Source organism: Delphinus delphis, chromosome 6 (genome assembly GCF_949987515.2).
Source record: "Delphinus delphis chromosome 6, mDelDel1.2, whole genome shotgun sequence".
NCBI classification, from domain to species: Eukaryota; Metazoa; Chordata; class Mammalia; order Artiodactyla; family Delphinidae; genus Delphinus; species Delphinus delphis.
In genome coordinates, this window is record NC_082688.1 from 4,954,814 (window position 1) to 4,974,882 (window position 20,069).

The following is a 20,069-nucleotide window of genomic DNA, read 5'->3' on the forward strand; positions in this document are numbered from 1 at the left end:
GCTTGTCCCCGAGTGAGAGAAGCCACTGCGTCACAGCAGAGCCAGCGGGCCGAGGCTCTATCCAGTCTACCTGCTTTTTCAGATTCCTGAGGTTTTGCTTTGGGCAAAAGAGCAGAACGAGGAGAAGAGCCCCAACTTGACCCAGTTCACGGAGCACTTCAACAACATGTCCTACTGGTAAGAAGGGGCCTCAGTGCAGAGCACTTCTGGATGGGTGCCTTGTGTGTCCTTCGCAGAGAGCGCCCATGGCAAGGACAAAGGGGTGCCCTTTCATTCCTCCCAGCTCCTTCTGGGGCCCTGTGGGCATTCGTTGTGAACCAGAGACAGGACAAGGGCAGGGACAGGACAGGGCGTGTCTTGCATGTTGGAAGGGGCCACCTGGGGCGGGGGGGCGGGTTGAGGAGGACTCAGCCAGGATTTATTAGCAATGCCTGCTATCGATGGCGGCAGAGGAGCGGGTGTTAAACTTGCCACCCTGCACTGGTCGTTGCCAGTCTTCCCACTGCCAGGTGGCCTCAGGACTGGTCCTCACACTGACTCTGTGAGGTAGAGCAAAGGAGTGGCTGTGTTAATACTTTTATTTAGCCTTCAATTCTTAAAGCAGAGTGAAGCCCAGAAGTGCATTTATGTTGTAACATACAGCAGAACTGTTGACTCTTAAAGACGCGACTCAAGGGTGTCCACAGCCTCTCGGCCTCAGTAGAGGATGGTTGGGTGTGGCGGCCAGTGGCAGTCTCATACTGACCCCCGGACACACACACAATCCGTCCCCACCACCAGGGAAACGTCTGATTTGTAAGTGCTCTAAGGATTGCTGTTTGGAGAGTTGGGTCCTCTCCCACTTGCCCTGCGTCTCCCTGCACCACAGGAAGCGTTTCACTCGTCAGCAGCACGTGCTTAGCGTAGCAGCCCAGCAGAGGACGAGGTGGTTTCCAGGGCAGACAAGCTGTGCAGCCCTGAGCATGGCCTCCAGCCCCGCCCCTTGCTGGGCGCTGGGGGCTCCAGACACACCCCCTGGGGCCTGCCTAGGAGGAGATGTGGGTGGAGCCCCTTCAGAGCCCCGGTGCTCAAGGTGGACTCGGTGCCGGTGCCCTTTAATGGGTCAGAAGAGGGGCACGTTCTCTGGGTGACGGGCGGTGGCCCCTGTGAAAGCACAGGGGGTCGAGGCCACCGTGAGGTCCTCGTGCAAGGCTGGCCTTTGGCTTTGGTTGCTAAGTTTCTGAGAGGTGCCCTCCCTCATGGCCAGCAAGGTGGCCTCTTAGCCCACACGCCCACTCGTCTCCGAGCTAGTCCTGAGGCCACACTCGCTGAGCGTTTCCAGCCGCCGTGGTGCTCACGGTCAGCGCTCACCGGGAGAGCGTCCATCCGCACAGTCAGAGGTCCCAGCCACTGGATCTCTCTGTGGCCTCTCACCTATCCCTGGGGTGCCATGAGCTCCTTCAGAGCAGAGACGGGGGTACACCTGGTGCCTCGTGAGCCCGGGGCACTCCCTAGGCATGGGCTCCTGGCCAGCTGGTACAGGTGCCCCCGTCCCATTGCCACCAGAGGCCTGAAGAGAGACGGGTCAGCTCAACTGTCTCTTTCTCCCCTTGGTCCGTGCAGGGTTCGGTCAATCATCATGTTACAGGAAAAGGCCCAAGACAGGGAACGGCTGCTCTTGAAGTTCATCAAGATCATGAAGGTAACTGTGGGCACCCTCCCCAGAGCCCGCCACAGGAGCCCCTGCCTGCCTGCCCGCCCATCCCTGCCCCCACCCTCTCTCTGCAGCACTTACGGAAGCTGAACAACTTCAACTCCTACCTGGCCATCCTCTCAGCGCTGGACTCAGCCCCTATCCGCAGGCTGGAGTGGCAGAAGCAGACCTCAGAGGTGGGCGGCTGGGAGGGCAGCCGGGAGGGCAGCTGTGGGACGAGCTCTGCCCCGCCCTGCCCTAGTTTCCTGTCTCTAATCTCCAGTCACTGGGCCCTGCGGGGCTTGGTGTTAGTGAGTGCCAGGGTTGTCACGTCACGTCACATCCTGCTGCCTGTACCGCAGAACCGTGCCTGGGTCCCAGCTTCACCTTCTGCTTCCTGCCCTCGACCCGGGCTTCTAGAGGGGCTCCTTTGGGTGCGGGCCGCACTAGGCATTGGGAGGTACTGTGAACAGGCTAGACCCGTTATTAGGTGGAGCTCCTCAGGGCAGGTACTACAGGGAGAAGGATGGGGATGGGGTGCTGAGCAAGCATGTGAACGAGGCGTCTGGGCCAGCCTGGGGGTCAGGGAGGCGCCCTAAGGAGGTGTCGATCACACCATGACCCGAATAGGAGCTTCCTGGGAAGGGAGGGGAATTCCCATCAGAGGGGACAGAGGCCAGTGTGGCCACATCACTGGGGAGAATGGCTCTGCATCACAGGGGTCTTGGGGGGCCTGGCAAGGAACTGGACCCTTATCTTTGTGTGGGTGCTGTTCCTGGAAGAGAGACAAAGCCCACAGGGTTGAGTGTCGCCAGGGCTACCTGGGGGTCGTCTCGTGGGGCAACATAAAGGGACAGTTACGAGACAGTGGTGTATGGAGAAATGGGACATTCACACCAGCTGCTCCAGGAACACGTAACAGGCCCTGAGGAGGCAGGGAAGGCTTCCTGGAAGAGGTGACACATCAAGGCGAGAGGCACACAACAGGCAAAGGGGCAGGACAGGCAAAACCCCACCCACGCTGCGTGCAGGAGCAGCGAGCTCACCGCCATCCCTAGTGGACTCTGCCTTGAGTGCGGTGAGGCATGAAGGCAGGCTCCGGGCCGGGAGCGACATGGTCCAGTGTGTGCTTTTGAGGTTCAGGCGGGCTGCAGCGCTGAGCACAGCCAAGCAGGAGCCCAGCCTGAGGTCCACCACATGGGGCGCTGGCTGCTCAGAGACGCGGTTCTTTGTCAGCACCGCGGAAGGCCTGCCTGTGCCTGGGGCAGGGCGGGGTCTGGCTCTGGGTTGGTGGGGGGAGGGGCCGGGGCTCGGTGCCCCAGCGTTGGCACCGTGCTCACGGACTGTGCGTCCCTCCTGCCAGGGCCTGGCGGAGTACTGCACGCTGATTGACAGCTCATCCTCCTTCCGCGCCTACCGGGCCGCCCTCTCGGAGGTGGAGCCGCCGTGCATCCCATACCTGTGAGTACAGCCTCCCAACTGGGTTTGCCCCCCGTGTGCTCTGGGGAAGATACAGTGGGCCCCCACAGAGAAGCCCTCGCTTAAGGGCTTCCAACCCAGACGTTTGTGCTTCTGTTTGAACTTTAAAAGTAAAACGTGCTCCTTGTTAAACAACTTAGATGAAAGAGGGGCCCAGGGAAAATGGTTCAGTCTTCCCCACCGCCCGGCCCTCCCACGCCTCCTCTCTTCCCTCATCTGCCAGCGGGCTTGTTTAGGCGCACGTGTGGACAGCCGTGTAGCATCTCTCTTCCCCCACCAGCAGCAGCGTGCTATAGTCCAGCTGTCCCCAAGCTTAGCTGCACATCACAGCCACCGGAGGGCCCTCCTGTCACCCCAGGAACCCTGAGAGTACTTGGCGTGAGGCAGCTCAGGGAGCGTTTCCCCAAGTGTGGGCCACGGGCTAAATAGGTATCTCACCAAAAAGAATCCCATGTCACGTAAGCTTGGGAAATAGCAGAAAACCTTGAAGCTAAACAGTTTTCTTTGTGCGGGACTCACCAGACCCCTTAATATGCTAGTGGACGGTGGGAATCTCCAAGAGGGACAGGAGACTCAGCGCTGTCCCAGGCTGAGTGTGCGGCGGCATGCCCCTGGCCTCCACGCTCCGAAGTGTACCTCTTGCAGCCACCGGCCCTGCCGTGATTCCTAGCCTTCCTGCTCTGGCCAAGCGCGACAGCCCTCCCCAGCCGGGCTGCTTGGGTGGGCGTGGCTGTGCCCCTCGGGCTGGGCTATCCCTGTGCAAGAAGCGCCCCCACTCACCGCGGGGCTGCGCACCCTGTTTGATGACAGCATGTGACCCCCACCCCGCCACTCAAGTTCGGGGTGGTGTCATTCTTTCCTGCTCATCTGTTACCTGTACCGCTCTGCTGGGCTGGGACGGCTGTTGGAGAGGCTCCGTAGCAGGTGGGCCTGAGCCCGCTTTCCGGAGACCAGAACCTGAGTCGAATTCGCGCCGCCCCTCCCCGCAGACGCGCCTGCGGGTTTGGCAGCGGCTCGGGCTCCGGCTCGCCCAGCAACCGATTACCTGCCAGGCCACCCTCCAGAGTCTAACCTGCTTCTCCGTCCTCCCAGGGGGCTCATCCTGCAGGACCTCACCTTCGTTCACCTGGGAAACCCGGACTACATTGACGGGAAGGTGAATTTTTCCAAACGGTGGCAACAGTTCAACATCCTGGACAGCATGCGGTGCTTCCAGCAGGCGTGAGTGCTGCCGCCCTGAGGGACCGGGCGGGCAGCGCGCACTGCGCAGAGGCCCACGGGGATCCAACAGCTGCTCCTTCCAGCGTGGCACAGGGCCTGCACCCAGAGCTGGCCGCCAGCTTGTCCTGCGCGATCCCGTGGGGGGAGGCTGGCGAGCCCTGGCCCTCCTGACTCCGGGGCAGTGGGGTCTCCCTGGGACCTCCTGCGGAGGGGAGCCTGGCTACAGGGTGCTGCTCCGGGAGCCCTTGCACAGAGCAGAGCACAGCTCTAGGGTGCAGCTCACGCTCTGAGCGCCAGCGTCACACGTGGACGCCCCTGCCCCGTGAGTCTGCTGAGGCGGCACACGTGGCACCTCCCAGGGGTCTTGGGGCTGTTTGGCCCACACTGGCTCTCACCGGCCACCCTCCTCCCTCCACCAGGCATTATGACATCCGGAGAAACGATGACATCATAAACTTCTTCAACGACTTCAGTGACCACCTGGCGGAGGAGGCGCTATGGGAACTCTCTCTGAAAATCAAACCCAGGAACATAACACGGAGGAAAACAGACCGGGAAGAGAAGACCTAGGAGCGGGTGCCGCAAGCGAGGAGAACGCGAGGCTCAGAGCGCCGCTCCGAGGCCGGAAGGGACTTTGGACCTGTTACGTGGCGGCGGCGCATGTCCTGGCCTCAGAGCCACCGGGCCCATCCAGGCCGCTGCTGTGCCGGGCAGGCGTCCGGAGCCGCAGCAGCTTCCTGCCCCTCCCCCGCAGGAGCAGACCCCCGGCCCGGGGGGGCCAGCGGGCGGTCTCACTGCTGATTTGTGAACTGGGGGTTGGGGTTTGGGTTTCTGCTTTTGCTCTGTCTTCTGCTCTCCCTCTCTCCCCCTCCCCCCAAGCCTGGGAGCAGCACAGGGACTTCAGCAGCAGCCCGGGAATGGTGGGAGTCTTCTGAATCTCCTGAAATGACAGATGAGTAGAGGCCCAAGGACCCTCGGGGCGGGGGCTGCTCTCCCCGTAGCCTTCAGTTGGGTGGGCAGAAAGTAGAGGAGACCCGGGAAAGACTCCTTTCACTTTCCATGTCCTACTTTTTAAGTGGAGGATGGTGTGAGCGTCTCACCTGGCCCAGAAGGGACAGCAGGTGGCCTTTCAGCAGCCCTGGGGCTGGTGCTCCCGTCGCGGTCCTGGCCCGCCCTTGCTGGGTCACGAGCAGCAGCCGTGGCCATCGTGTTTTCGCCCCTTCACTTCCTCCGCCCCGTCCCACCGGCCCTAGCCATCCTCTGGCACCGTGGGAGCTGGGCAGCAGCAGCTGGAAAGGAAGGACTTGACCATCCAAGAAACACACTTTCTCTGAGTTGGGGCCAGTAGCTCTTGGTGAGTTAACCCAGAGAGAGGGGAGGGGCATTTCTGTTGGGGGGAGGGCCGGCAGCCCCCTCCTCTGTCGCTTGCCGTGTGCCTTAAACTCCTCCCATCCGTCCCGCCCTGCGGGCTCCCCTCCTCCCTGGCGCTGAGCCTGGTGGGCCCAAAGGGGCCCCTCTTTGCTCATCAGACCTTCTGCCAGCCTGACCGGCTCTCCCGTGGGAAGGACAGGGTGTCCCTGAGAGGCAGGGGCCTGGCGCAGAGGCGCCCCCTGGGGTTGACGGCCATGGCTCACCTGCTGGCCGGCAGTGAGGCGCAGCGGCTTCAGAAGCAGGTGCTCTTTCCAGCCTCGCTCTCCAGAGCCAGCCCCGCTGCTGAGGTGGACGAGCTGAGGGGAGGTCTGCAGGGGCTCTCCACACCCCCTGGCCTCCGTGCCAGCCCGACGTGGGCCTGCGGGCAGGCTGCCCCCAGGCCGCCCGCCTCCTGTTTTGTTCGTTTTACATAATTGAGAGCTCCCTGCTCCTGGGTTTGGGACTCGGGCAGGCGAACACCAGGCTCAGCCCGGGCTTAAACAGAACAGAAGTAGAAAGCAACATCTGTTAACTGTTTAAAGGAACAGCCCCGTCACTTTGAGTCCTTCATGGGCCTTTGAACAGCTTTTATCAAGAAGCTGTCTGTCCTGTGCACAGAGGGGAGGAATCTGTGAAATGTCAGTTACGACCCCTCAGGCAGCGATCCTGCGGCAGCGGGCGGAACGCGTCACTTTATTATTTAAAGAGTGTGTGTATAGAGTCGCTGGTTATGAACAATATTGTGTGTGGGGTTGGGTTTTAGTTTGTTCCCGCTTTTTTAAGTCCTCTCATTTCAGTCTTTCCCTCCTTCCCGTCTTCCTCCTGGCCTGGCCCTGCTCTGCTGCTGCTTTGCGCAGCTGCTGTGTGCTCAGGGCCCACGGGCTGTGTGGACTGCGGTTCCCTGGGGCCTCCCTCCATAGGCGGGCAGCTGTCGACGCCGCGCTTCCGCTTCAGGCTCAGCGTCCCAGCCGCGAGCTGGACGGGGCTCGGGGGCTTCACCGTCCCTCAATTCAGAACAGACCCTACACCCACACCTCCCCTCCTTGCCAGGAGCCCTGGCTCTGAGCCGAGGCACTGGGCAGGCAGCGCAGGTGGACAAGGGGCCGGCGTGGCCAGGTGACCCTGCATGAGGGCAGCAGGTGCAATGTGTGTTTTAACTTATTGGCTGACAGGCTTCCCTACCTTGACCTCATGGAGACACATTCTGGCTCTGGGAGTTGCCAGCCTGGCTGTGGTTTGTCTGTCTCAGGGGCCAGATCAGCTGTACGAATCTGTCTTTACAACAAAGACACCCTCGGGAGGATTCGTTCTCTGCAGAGGCAGTTCTCACCTGCAGGTGTGGGTGGATCAGGGCAAGGGCAGGCACGCGCCAGGGCTGAATTAAAGCCCGATTCTGAGCAGCGCCTCCCTCCCACGGCCCCGCGCCTCCCCAGTGTTGTTACATTGTAATATATCCCCAACTAACCTGGCTGATGGTGGCATCTTCCTGCAGACATTTCAAACCTGTAACTTTTATACGAAAGGAAAATAAACACAGATGAAAGCCGCGGCCACCTGTGTACCACATGCCGCGTGTGTCAAAGTGACAACTGAGCTGTCTCCTTTCTGTGACCTCCTTGTGGGCTGGGCGCCTGGCAGGTGGTGGGGGGGGGTCTTTTGTCCCCCCCCTCTGTGGTCCCTTCTCTGTTCCCCAGTTTCTCCATCTGGAAGTGGGGGTAAGGACAGCTCTACCTTATACAGTCTGTGAAGGCTCAGCAAGTTATACCTGGAACAGTATCTGGTGAGCTATCGCCACTATTATTACTTAGCATATATTGAGTACCAAGCACTTTGCAGGCAGCTCTACCTCACTGAATCCTCTTAACTGAAAAATGATACAAGTGAAATACTGCAACCATAATAAGTACTACAAAGAAGAGGTACTTAACATTCAAGAAATTAAGTTGGATTTGAAATCCACTCACAAACATCAGGTCCAGACAGGCTTAACAGGTAATTTATGCTAAACAGGTAGCTTCAGTCTTAGACGAATGCCCCTGAGAACAGAAGAAGGGAAACACTTCTCAACTTGTTTTATGAGTGGAATACAACCTTGACACCAAATCCAGACAAGGACAAGAAGGAAAATTATAGGCAAAATTACTGATGCAAAAATTATAATCTTAGCAACCCCAAACCAGTGATAACGTAAAACTCAAGACTCCCCATTGGGCACATCCGCAGATGCAAGGATGCAGTGATGATAGTACTTGGTCCCTTTTCTTAGACCCTTATTTGCGCATTCCCATCTGGTACGCCTTTCCTTCCTGGGGAACTGAGAACAGGTGTGCCACCTCCATGTGTACTTTCTCCACCATGGCATACTTAGATTCCAGGTGTTGAGATGGCAGAGCCCTAACTGGAGGGAGCCCAGTCAGGGACTACTCCCACTGTTCCATACTGGGCTTTACACGAATGAAAAATGAATTTGCACTTACTAATAAGCTGCTGAGATTTCAGGGTTTGTAAGTTTTCACAACATGGCCTAGCCTCTCCTGAATAAAATACATTAACAGATTAAAGGAAGAACACCATATAATCACCTCAGTAGTCAGAAAGACCACTGTTAAAAAATTAAAACCCCCATTCATAATTTTTATTTAAAAAATAACAGTCTTAGGTAAGTAGAAATCAAAAACTTCCTTAATCTAATAAATGTTACTTTCTAAAAATCTCATGCAAATGTTATACTTAATGATGAAATATTTAAAGAAGTTCCTTTAAAATAGAACAAGGTAAGGATCCCACTGTCACCTTGTCTTTCACTGTCGTACTGGAGATACTAGCCAATGCAACAAGAAAAGAGATTAGTAAGAAAATCACGACAGTTAACAACGAACTACTAGAAAACATAATTCTTCAAATATCCAGTTTATACTAACATCACAATTCTTAAGGTACTAGGAATAAACCCAATAAGAGATGTATAAGACCTTATAGGAAAAAGGGTGATCCGGCAAGAGGAAATAACACGTAAATATTTACACACCCAAATGCGAGCAACCTAAATATACGAAGCAAATAGTAACAGACCTAAAGGGAGAATACACAGAAATACAGTAATAGTAGGGAACTTTAATACCCCACTTACATCAATGGATAGATCATCCAGACAGAAAATCAATAAGCAAACGTTGGCCTTAAACACATTAGACCAGACGGACTTAAAGATACATACAGAGCATTCCATCCAAAAGCAACAGGGTACACTCTTCTAAGAGCACACGGAACATGCTCCAGCACAAGTAACATGTTAGACCACAGGTTGTTGTAAATGTACGAAGGTTGAAATTATATCAAGCATCTTAGCCAGTCACAATGGTATGAAAGTATAGAAATTACAAGAAAATGGGAAAATCCAAAAATACATGGAGATTAAACAGTATACTACTGAGCAACTAATAGGTCAAAGAAGAAAATAAAAAATACATTAAGAAAAATGAAAATGGAAATACAACATATCAGAACTTACCAGATGCAGCAAGAGCAGTTCTAAAAGGGAAATTCATAATAATAAACACCTAAATCAAGAAGCAAAAAGCTCAAATAAACACTCTAAATTTCAAGGAACTAGAACAAATGAAACCCAAAGTTAGCAGAAGGAAGGAAATAAAGGATTAGAGTGGAAATAAACAAAATACAGACTAAAAAGACAACAGAAAAGATCAATGAAAGAGCTGGTTCTTTGAAAAGATAAAATGGACAAACCTTTAGCTAAACTCACCAAGAAAAAAAGAGTACTCAAAATCAGAAATGAAAGAGGAGCTATTAAAACTGATACCACAGAAATACAAAGGCTCCTAAGAAACTTCTGGGAACAATTATATGTCAACAAATTTGACAACCTAGAAGACACAGATAAAAACCTAGAAGACACAGATAAATACCTAGATGCATACAACTTACCAACACTGAATCATGAAATAAATCTGAACAGATGGATTACTAGTAAGGAGATTGAATCAGTAATCAAAAACCTCTCAACAAACAAAAGTCTGGGACCAGATGACCTCACTGGTGAATTCTACCAAACATTCAAAGAAGAAGTAATATCAGTTCTTCTCAAACTCTTCCAAAAACTAGAAGAGGAGGGAACACTTCCAAACACTTTTTTTTTTTTTTAAAAAAACAAGGCCAGCATTACCCTGTCACCAGAAACAGATGAGAATGCCACAAGAAAAGAAAACTACAGGCCAATATCCCTGAGGAACGTAGATGCAAAAATCCTCAACAAAAAATACTAGCAAACAAAATTCAACAATACAATAAAAGGATCACACATCATTAGCAAGTTGGATCTACTCCAGAGATGTAAGGATGGGTCAACATCTACAAATCAATGTGATACACCACATTAACAAAATGAAGGATAAATACCAAAAGACCATCTCAATAGATATTGTAAAAGCATTTGATAAAATTCAACATCATGTATGATAAAAATCTCACAGCAAAATGGGTATAGAGGGAACATACCTCAACATAATAAAAGTCATATATGACAAGCCCACAGCTAACCATAGTGGTGAAAAGCTGAAAGCTTTTCCTTAGAGATCAGAACAAGACAGACACCGGAAAAAAAAAATAAAGAAATAAAAAAATAAATTCCCTGGCAGTCCAGTGGTTGGGACTCAGTGCTTTCACTGCTGTGGCGGGGGTTTAATCCTTGGTCGGGGAACTAAGATCCCGCAAGCCACACAGCGCAGCCAAAAAAAAAAAAGACCAGGACAAGGATGCCCCCGTCACGACTTTTATTCAACATAAGTATTAGAAATCCTAGCCAGAGCAGTTAGGCAAGAAAAAGAAACAAAAGGCATTCAAATTGAAAAGGAAGATATAAAACTGTTTGCAGATGACATGATATTATATATAGACAACACTTGACTCCATCAAAAACTATTAGAATAGACAAATTCAGTGAAGTTGCAGAATGCAAAATCGATGTACAAAAATGTTATGTATCTATACACTAATAGTGAATTATAAGAAATTAAGGGGGGCTTCCCTGGTGGCGCAGTGGTTGAGAGTCCGCCTGCCGATGCAGGGGACACGGATTCGTGCCCCGGTCCAGGAGGATCCCACATGCCGCGGAGCAGCTGGGCCCGTGAGCCATGGCCACTGAGCCTGCACGTCCGGAGCCTGTGCTCTGCAATGGGAGAGGCCACCACAGTGAGAGGCCCACGCACCACAAAAAAAAAAAAAAAAAAAAATTAAGGGACTTCCCTGGTGGCGCAGTGGTTAAGAATCCACCTGCCAATGCAGGGGACATGGGTTCGATCCCTGGTCCTGGAAGATCCCACATGCCGTGGAGCAGCTAAGCCCGTGCACCACAACTACTCTATAGAGTCCGCAAGCCACAACTACTGAAGCCCGTGTGCCTAGAGCCTGTGCTCTGCAACAAGAGAAACCACCACAATGAGAAGCCCACGCACCACAATGAAGAGTAGCCCCCACTCGCCGCAGCTAGAGAAAGCCCACACGCAGCAACGAAGACCCAACGCAGCCAAAAGAAATTAATGAATTTAAAAAGAAAGAAAACCATCTCATTTATAATATACAATTTAAAATTGCATCAAAAAGAAGAGAATACCTAGGAATAAATTTAACCAAGGAGGTGAATGACCCATACACTAAAAATTTTAAGACATTAGTGAAAGAAATTGAAGAAGACAAATAAATGGAAAGATATTCTGTGCTCATGGATTGGAAGAGCTAACGTTGTTAAAATGTCCATACTACCCCAAAGCAATCTACAGATTCAATGCAATTCCTATCAAAATTCCAATGGCATTTTTCACAGAAATAGGAGAAATAATCCTAAGATTTGTGTGGAACCACAAAAGACCTTGAATAGCCAAAGCAATCTTGAGAGAGAAGAACAAAGCTGGAGCCATCATGCTCCCTGGTATCAAACTATATTACAAAGCTATAGTAATCAAAACAGTATGGTATTCACATAAAAACAGACACATAGATCAACGGAACAGAAGAAAGAGCCCAGAAGTAGATCGACACATATATCGTCAATTTATGGCAAAGGAGCCAAGAATACACAATGGGGAAAGGACAGTCTCTTCAATAAATGGTGTTGGGAAAACCACTATCTTACACCATACCCAAAAATTGACTCAACATGGACTAAAGACTTGCATGTAAGACCTGAAACCATAAAACTCCCGAAAGAAAACACAGGCAGTAAGCTCTTTGACATCAGTCTTGACAATGATTTTTTAGATTTGAAGCCAAAAGCAAAGGCAACAAAAGCAAAACAATACAAGATGGGACTACAACAAAGTCAAGTTTCTGTGCACAAAAGAAACCATCAACAAAATGAATTGACAACCTATCAAATGGGAGAAAATATCTGCAAATCATATAGCTAATAAGGGGTTGATATCCAAAATACATGAAAAAACTCATACAACTCAGTAGCAAAAAAAAATACTTTTCGAAAATGGGCAGGATATCTGAACATTTTTCTAATGAAGACATACAGATGGCCAACAGCTACATGAAAAGATGCTTAACATCACTCATCATCAGGGAAATGCAAATCAAAACCACAATGAGATATCACCCCACACCTGTTAGAATGGCCATCATCAAAATGAAAAGAAATAACAAGGATTGGTGAGGAGGTGGAAAAAAGGGAATCCTTGTGCACTGTTGGTGGGAATGTAAATTGGTGCGGCTACTATGGAAAACAGTATGGAGGTTCCTGAAAAAATTAAAAATAGGACTACTGTATGAACCGTCAATTCTACTTCTAGATATTTATCTGAAGAAAACAAAAACACAAACTTAAAAAGCCATATGTGAGTGGTGCTGGGAAAACTGGACGCTACGTGTAAAAGAATGAAATTAGAACACTCCCTAACACCATACACGAAAATAAACTCAGAATGTATTAAAGACCTAAATGTAAGCCCAGACACTATAAAACTCTTATAGGAAAACATAGAACACTCTGACGTAAATCACAGCAACATCTTTTTTGGCCCATCTCCTAGAGTAATGAAAATTTAAACAAGTGGGACCCAGTTAAACTTAAAAGCTTTTGCACAGCAAAGGAAACCATAAACAAGACGAAAAGACAACCCTCAGAATGGGAGAAAATATTTGCAAATGAAGCAACTGACAGGGTTAATCTCCAAAATATACAAGCAGCTCATACAGCTCAATATCAAAAAAACAACCAAGCAAATCAAAAACTGGGCAGAAGACCTAAATAGACATTTCCCCAAAGAAGACATACAGATTGCCAACAAACATATGAAAAGATGCTCAACATCACTAATTATTAGAGAAATGCAAATCAAAACTACGATGAGGTATCACCTTGCACCAGTCAGAATGGCCATCACCAAAAAATCTACAAACGGTAAATGCCAGAGAAAAGGGAACCCTCATACACTGCTGGTGGGAATGTAAATTGATACAGCCACTATGGAACAGTCTGGAGGTTCCTTAAAAAACTAAAAATAGAACTACTATATGACCCAGCAATCCCACTACTGGGCATATATACCCAGAGAAAACCATAATTCAAAAAAGCACATGCAACCCAATGTTCATAGCAGCACTATTTACAATAGCCAGGACATGGAAGCAACCTAAATGTTCATCGACAGAGGAATGGATAAAGATGTGGTACGTATATACAATGGAATATTACTCAGCCATAACAAGGGATGAAATTGGGTCATTTGTAGAGACGTGGATGGACCTAGAGAGTGTCATACAGAGTGAAGTAAGTCAAAGAGAAAAGCAAATATCGTATAATAACACGTATATGTGGAATCGAGAAAAATGGTACAGATGATCTTAGTTGCAAAGCAGAGACAGAGACACAGACGTCGAGAACAAATGTACGGATACCAAGGGGGAAAGGGGTGGGGTGGGGTGGGAGGAACCGGGAGACTGGGATTGACACATATACATTATTGATACTATGAATGAAATAGACAACTGATGGGAACATACTGCAGAGCACAGGGAACTCTACCTAAGGCACTGTGGTGACCTAAATGGGAGGGAAGTCCAGAAGGGAGGGGATATCTGTGTGTGTATGGCTGATTCACTTTGTTGTGCAGTGGAGGCTAACACAACATTGTAAAGCAACCATACTCCAATAAAAATTAATTTAAAAATTAAATTAAATTTTAAAAAGCTATATGTGGGTGTAGGAGGGGTTATGAAAGCAGATACATTTTTATCTTTCTATAACAACAAACAGAAAAAGCTATATACACCCCAAGGTTCATGGCAGCATTATTTACTATAGCTAAGCCATGGAAGCAACCTAAGAGTCCACCAACGGATGAATGGATAAAGGTGTGGTGTATATATACACAATAGAATATTACTCAGCCAGAAAAAATGAAATTTTGCCGTTTGCAACAGCAAAGATGATCTTGAGGGCATTATGCTAAGTGAAATAAGCCAAAGAAAGACAAATACCATACGGTCTCACTTACATGTGGAATCTGGAGCAAAAAAAAAATAGGACCTAGTTCACAGGTATAGAGAACAGACTGGTGGTTGCCTGAGGTAGGAGAGGTGGGCGAAACGGGTGAAGGGCGTCAAGAGGTATAGATTCTCAGTTGTACAGTAAGTCACGGGGGTGTCATATGCAGCACAGTCACTATGGCTAGTAATACTGTACTGCGTATTTGAGAGTTGCTCGTAGGGTAGATATTAAAAGTTGTCATCGCAAGAAAAAAACTTTTGTAACTGTGTGATGATGGATGTTAGCTGGGTTTACTGTGGTGATCATTTCGCAAAATATATAAACATCAATCGTTACACTGTACACCTGAAACTAACACTATATGTCAATTATGCCTCAATAAAATTATATATTTTTAAATGAAAAAATAAGGTTTCATTTTAAAATAATAAAGACCTTAATAGTTGAGAGATACACATATTCATGGGTAGGAAGATTAAGTTTCTTAAAGATGTCAATTATCCCCCCATATTAATGTATATATTTCAAAACTATTCCAAAGAAAATCCCAACAGGATTTTATACGGTTCTTGACAAGTTTATTCTAAAAACGTTTAAGAAGGAATTTTCCACTTCTGGGAATGGCACACTAGGTAATTCAGACCAGCCATCCTGCTAGGAAAGCTACACCAAGTATTTTTAAATCCCTGCCTGCATTCATCAGAGAGCTAGCAGGTGAAGGAAGAATTACTGGGCCAGGATTCAGGAGGAGACAGAAATCCAGGGAGGAAGCCTGACATTTGGGGTCACATTCCTGCCAATTCCAGAAGAGGTGTCTGAGAAGCTCAGCAGCACTTCTGAGAAAAGGGAGATTTAAAAAAAAAAAAAAGTCCAGAATTCATATTTTGAGACCCCAAAGGAGATAACCTTGCAGCTGTGTGACTACGAGTATACCAGCCCTCACAGCCCTGTACCAAACCAGCTTCAGTCTGGATTCCTAGCGCCCAGGCACCTGCCAGAAGCAAACGCAAAGCCTCCCTGGAGGAGGCTGACATCATCCTAGGCCTCAATGTATTTAATTTTTCACATACAACAAAAATTAACCAGGAACACAAAGGGAACGAAGAAGCATGAACAGAAGAAGACCAGAAACAATGGACATAATCAGACCTGCAGGGGCTGAAAGCGCAGCACATACTCTGTCTAGGTGTAAGACAGGACTGAGAATTTCAGCAAGTAATTGGATGTAAGATAGAGGCAAAATGGAAATTCTAGAACCAAAAAATGCATTAACTGATATAAGGAACTCAGTGAATGTTTAACAAAATCGGGACTTCCCTGGTGGTCCAGTGGTAAAGAATCCGCCTTGCAATGCAAGGGACGCGGGTTTGATCCCTGGTCGGGGAACTAAGATCCCACGTGCCGCGGGGCAACTAAGCCCACACGCCATAACTACTGAGCTTGCGCGCCTCAACTAGAGCCCACGTGCCCAAAACTCCAGAGCCCACGCGCCACAGCCAGAGAGGGAAAACACGTGCACCACAACTAGAGAGACACCCGTGCTCCACAATGAAGAGCCTGTGTGCCAACGAAGATTCCGCATGCCTCAACTAAGACCCGATGCAGCCAAAAATAAATAAATAATAAATCTTTAAAAAAACAGAATTAGTGAACTGGAGATAGATTAGGAGCTAGATGTGTAATGAAGCATGAAGAGAGAAAAGTATGGACAAAACACAGGGCAGGAAGAGACAGGATGAGAAGTCCCACTGGAGCACCAACAGAAAAGGAAAAAACACAGTAGAAGCAATGTTCATAGCAGTTATTATTCCACAATAGCCCCAAAGTGGAAATAATCCAGATGTCCACCAACTGGTCAAAGGATGAACAAAACATACTTCCATACAACGGAACACCATTTAGCACTGAAGACGAAGGAACTGACACACAACGTGGATGAACCTCAAAAACGTGGGTGTGAAGGATGCCAGACACAAAAGACTGTGTACTTCCTGCTTCTGTTGAAATGAAATGTACAGAAAAGGCAAATCTAGAGACGGAGAGCAGACTGGTGGTTGCCTGTGAGTGGAAAGACTGCAGGCGGCACGAGGGATCCTTTGGGGCGATGGAATTGTTTAAAAACTGGTTCATGGCGATAGGTACACAACTTTATAAAGGTACCAAATTTCATGTTATACTCAAAATGATATGTAGATCACACCTCAATAAAGCTGTTTTTAAAGAAGTTTCCAAAACCGATCATGCCAGTTACCAGTTTCTCATTCCTCATGTCCACGTCTCCCGTTTATCTGGTGCTCTAAAGTGAGCGTTTCCCGTGTGCAGGGAGCACAGGGTTTTGTCCCTGGAGGGGTCCTGCAGCAGGCGCCGGCTCCAGGTGTGGAGACCGCTGTTTTCTTCTCACTCTGACCGCAGGGCTACTAGAGGAACGTGTCGGGAGGCATCCAGCGCATTCTGCCCCAGCCACACCCTCTACCCGCATCTTGCTGTCTCTCGGCAAGCCTGCAGCCCAGCCTGACCTGCTCATCCTCTCACTGTGGCCCCCAGGCCTTGTGCCACCCTGCACGCATGCCCACCTGCCAGCCTCGGCTCACCCAGCTCTGAACCAGCTCTGGCCTGGGTGACCCAGTGTGTTTCTCAGCACCCCTAGTGGACTGTAAGTAACCACACCTTCTCCAACGAGCTCTGAATCCCAGCATAGGGACTTGGGCCCTCCTGAGTTTTGCTTTCCTCGGGCATTCACCTTCACCCTTGGGTAACTTTAGCATTCCCTCTACACCTTCATGGTCGCTTTTCTCTCACAGTTAATAATTCTTTATATTAATCTTTCTCTGTTCAAATTACTCCAGTTTATGCCTTCTGATTGGTCCTTGACTGAAAGACATCAAGCCCTAAATTCAAGAAGCCTTATGAATCCCAAGTAGGATAATTAAAAAGAAATACAGTGGGTCCCTCAGTATCCATAGGGGATTGGTCCCAAGACCCGCTCTGGATACCAAAATCCACCGAAGTTCAGGTCCCAGAGTCAGCCCTCTGTACCCACGGGGTCACCAGCAGAGTCAACCTCAAATCTTAAACAGTATGTGACCCCGCAGCTGGTTGGGCCCACAGATAGGGAGGGCTGACTGTACACATCTAAGCACAGCATGGTTAACCTTCTGAAAGACAAAGACAGAAAGAACATCTTTAAGTGGATAGAGAAGGAAAAAAAAAAGGACACATTACCTTCAAAGGTAACAATGAATGAGACTCCCCAGTAGAAGCACCTGGGGAGACAAGTCGATGGAGTATCTTCAGTACTGAAAGAAAGTCACCAACCACACTTCTATCCTCACTCTAAATCTCTTTCAGGGATGAAGGTAAAAATCACGATATTGTCAGACAAACAGAAACAGAATTCATCACAAGCAGACCTACTCCAAGACAAGACTGAACCGTGTTTTCAGGCCAAAGGGAGATAATCCCAAATGGAAAGTCAGACGTGCAGGAGAGAAGGAAAAAGCCACAAAAACCAGTCAGCATGTGGGTAAACCTAAATGAGCATGAACTGTATAAACAATAACCATGTCTCATGGAGGTTTAAAATATGGAGAATTAAAATACAAACCAACAGTGTGTGATTCAGGAAGGCACATGGAGTTAAGAGTATTCTCGAATTAGTTCTTTTTTTTTTTTTTGCGGTACGCGGGCCTCTCACTGTTGTGGCCTCTTCCGTTGCGGAGCACAGGCTCCGGACGCACAGGCTCCGGACGCACAGGCTCAGCGGCCATGGCTCACGGGCCCAGCTGCTCCGTGGCATGTGGGATCTTCCCGGACCGGGGCATGAACCCGTGTCCCCTGCATCGGCAGGCGGACTCTCAACCACCGCGCCACCAGGGAAGCCCTCTCGAATTAGTTCTTGAATTGTCTAGAAAGGAGAAAAAGTACTAGGCTTTCAGAAGTCAAGAATGCAAGTGTGCAGTCTCTAGGGCACCACTATGGAGTGAAGAATGTGTAACTGTCAAGCCAATAGAGAAAAGATATAAGGTTCACTCATCAAAAAGATTTAACAATTTCTAAATATGTATGCATCTAACTACATAGCCTCAAAATATCTGAAGCAAGGGCCGACATGGAGAAATGGACAAATCTGAGATGCTAATGGGAAGTTTTAACACACCCCTCTGAGGAACACCGTAAGAAATGACTCATCTTACACAGCACTTCCAAAAAGAAAATGAGAATCCCTTCGCAACTCTTGTAAGGAGACCAACATAACCCTGCTACCAAAACCATAAACAAAAATGAAAATTACAGATCAATTTCACTTATGAACACAGATGCCAAAAGCCCTGAACAAAATATCCACAATGTTCGATACAGAAAAAGGATAATACGTCACGGTCAAGACGGGTTTGTTCCACGAATGAAAAGTTACCTTAACATCTGAAAATCGACATTAAGTCACCATATTAACAGAATTAGTCAGATAATTTTCTCAGTGGATATGTAAAAGTAATTAATAAAATTCAATATCCATGCATGATTTTTAAAAACTCTTAGCAGGGCTTCCCCTGGTGGCACAGTGGTTAAGAATCTGCCTGCCAATGCAGGGGACACGGGTTTGAGCCCTGGTCCAGGAAGATCCCACATGCCACGGAGCAACTAAGCCCGTGGGCCACAACTACTGAGCCTGTGCTCTAGAGCTCGGGTGCCACAACTACTGAATCCCGCACACCTAGAGCCCGTGCTCCGCAACAAGAGAAGCCACCGCAATGAGAAGCCCGCGCACCACAACCAGAGGAAGCCAACGCACGGCAACAAAGACCCAACGCAGCCAAAAATAAAAATATAAATAAATAAATTTATTTTAAAAAAAACTCTTAGCAAAACAGAAATAGAAGAGTACTTCCTTAATCTGAAAAAGGATATCTATCTTTTACAAAAAACAGAATGTTGAAGCCTTCCTTTTGAAACAAGGAAAAGGATAAGGTTGCCCACTGTCAGCACCGCTATCCAGCATTGTACTTGGGGGGCCCCAGCCAGTGCAGGAAGGAAAACACACGAAAAGAGTAAGGGCTGGAAAGGAAGATACGAAGCTCATTTATATATAGATGGTAATACTGTGTAAATAGAAAATTCAACAGAATCTCCAGAGAAGTTACCAGAATAAGTGAATTTAGAAAGCGTGCTGGGTTCAAAGTCAATCACCTGGAATCAACTGCATTTTTGTACACTAGCAAGTAACAAAAAAAATATAAAAGTGATCATATTTATAATAGCATCAAAAAATCAAATACCTAGGGATACTAACAAAATGTGCAAACTTTCTGCACACAAAAAAAATCAAGGGAACTGTTTAAACGACCTACTAAACAAATAAGGAGATTCACCATGTTTGTTGGAAAACAGCACTGTTAAGATGTCTGTTGTCCCCAAATTAATCTATAGGTTTAAAGAAGAGTCAAAATCCCAGTTTTTTAGGAGGTGGAAATTGACATATTAATTCTAAAATTTATTATAAATACAAATGATTTTAAATGACCAAGAATCTTAAAGATGGCGGGAGGACCTGACCCACTCAATGTCCAGACTTACTATCAAGTCCCAGGCATGAGGTATGATAGTGGTAACAAGGAGAGACAAATGGATCTCTAGGATCTAGTCCAGGTGGGTGGCAGACCTCAATGTGAAAAAAACCCGAAAAGCTTCTAGATCTTGAAGACAACATAAGAGAACATCTTCATGACCTAGGAGTAGGGAAATTTTTCTTAAGCCTTAAAAAAGCATCATCCTGGGCTC

General features: G+C 48.3%; 1 protein-coding gene across 3 annotated transcripts in view; it reads left to right on the plus strand.

Annotated features, from left to right (window-relative positions):
* Window positions 1-7,371, plus strand: part of RAPGEF1 (Rap guanine nucleotide exchange factor 1) — a 138,531-nt gene extending 131,160 nt beyond the window's left edge. For all 3 annotated transcript variants that reach the window (XM_060013914.1, XM_060013915.1, XM_060013916.1), the window contains 6 exons: window positions 83-177; window positions 1,603-1,681; window positions 1,768-1,869; window positions 3,036-3,133; window positions 4,244-4,372; window positions 4,792-7,371. In XM_060013914.1, coding sequence (XP_059869897.1) covers window positions 83-177; window positions 1,603-1,681; window positions 1,768-1,869; window positions 3,036-3,133; window positions 4,244-4,372; window positions 4,792-4,942 — 654 coding nt within the window. In that variant the 3' untranslated portion in view covers window positions 4,943-7,371. The remainder of the gene's footprint in view (window positions 1-82; window positions 178-1,602; window positions 1,682-1,767; window positions 1,870-3,035; window positions 3,134-4,243; window positions 4,373-4,791) is intronic.
* Window positions 7,372-20,069: the final 12,698 nt, after the last annotated feature.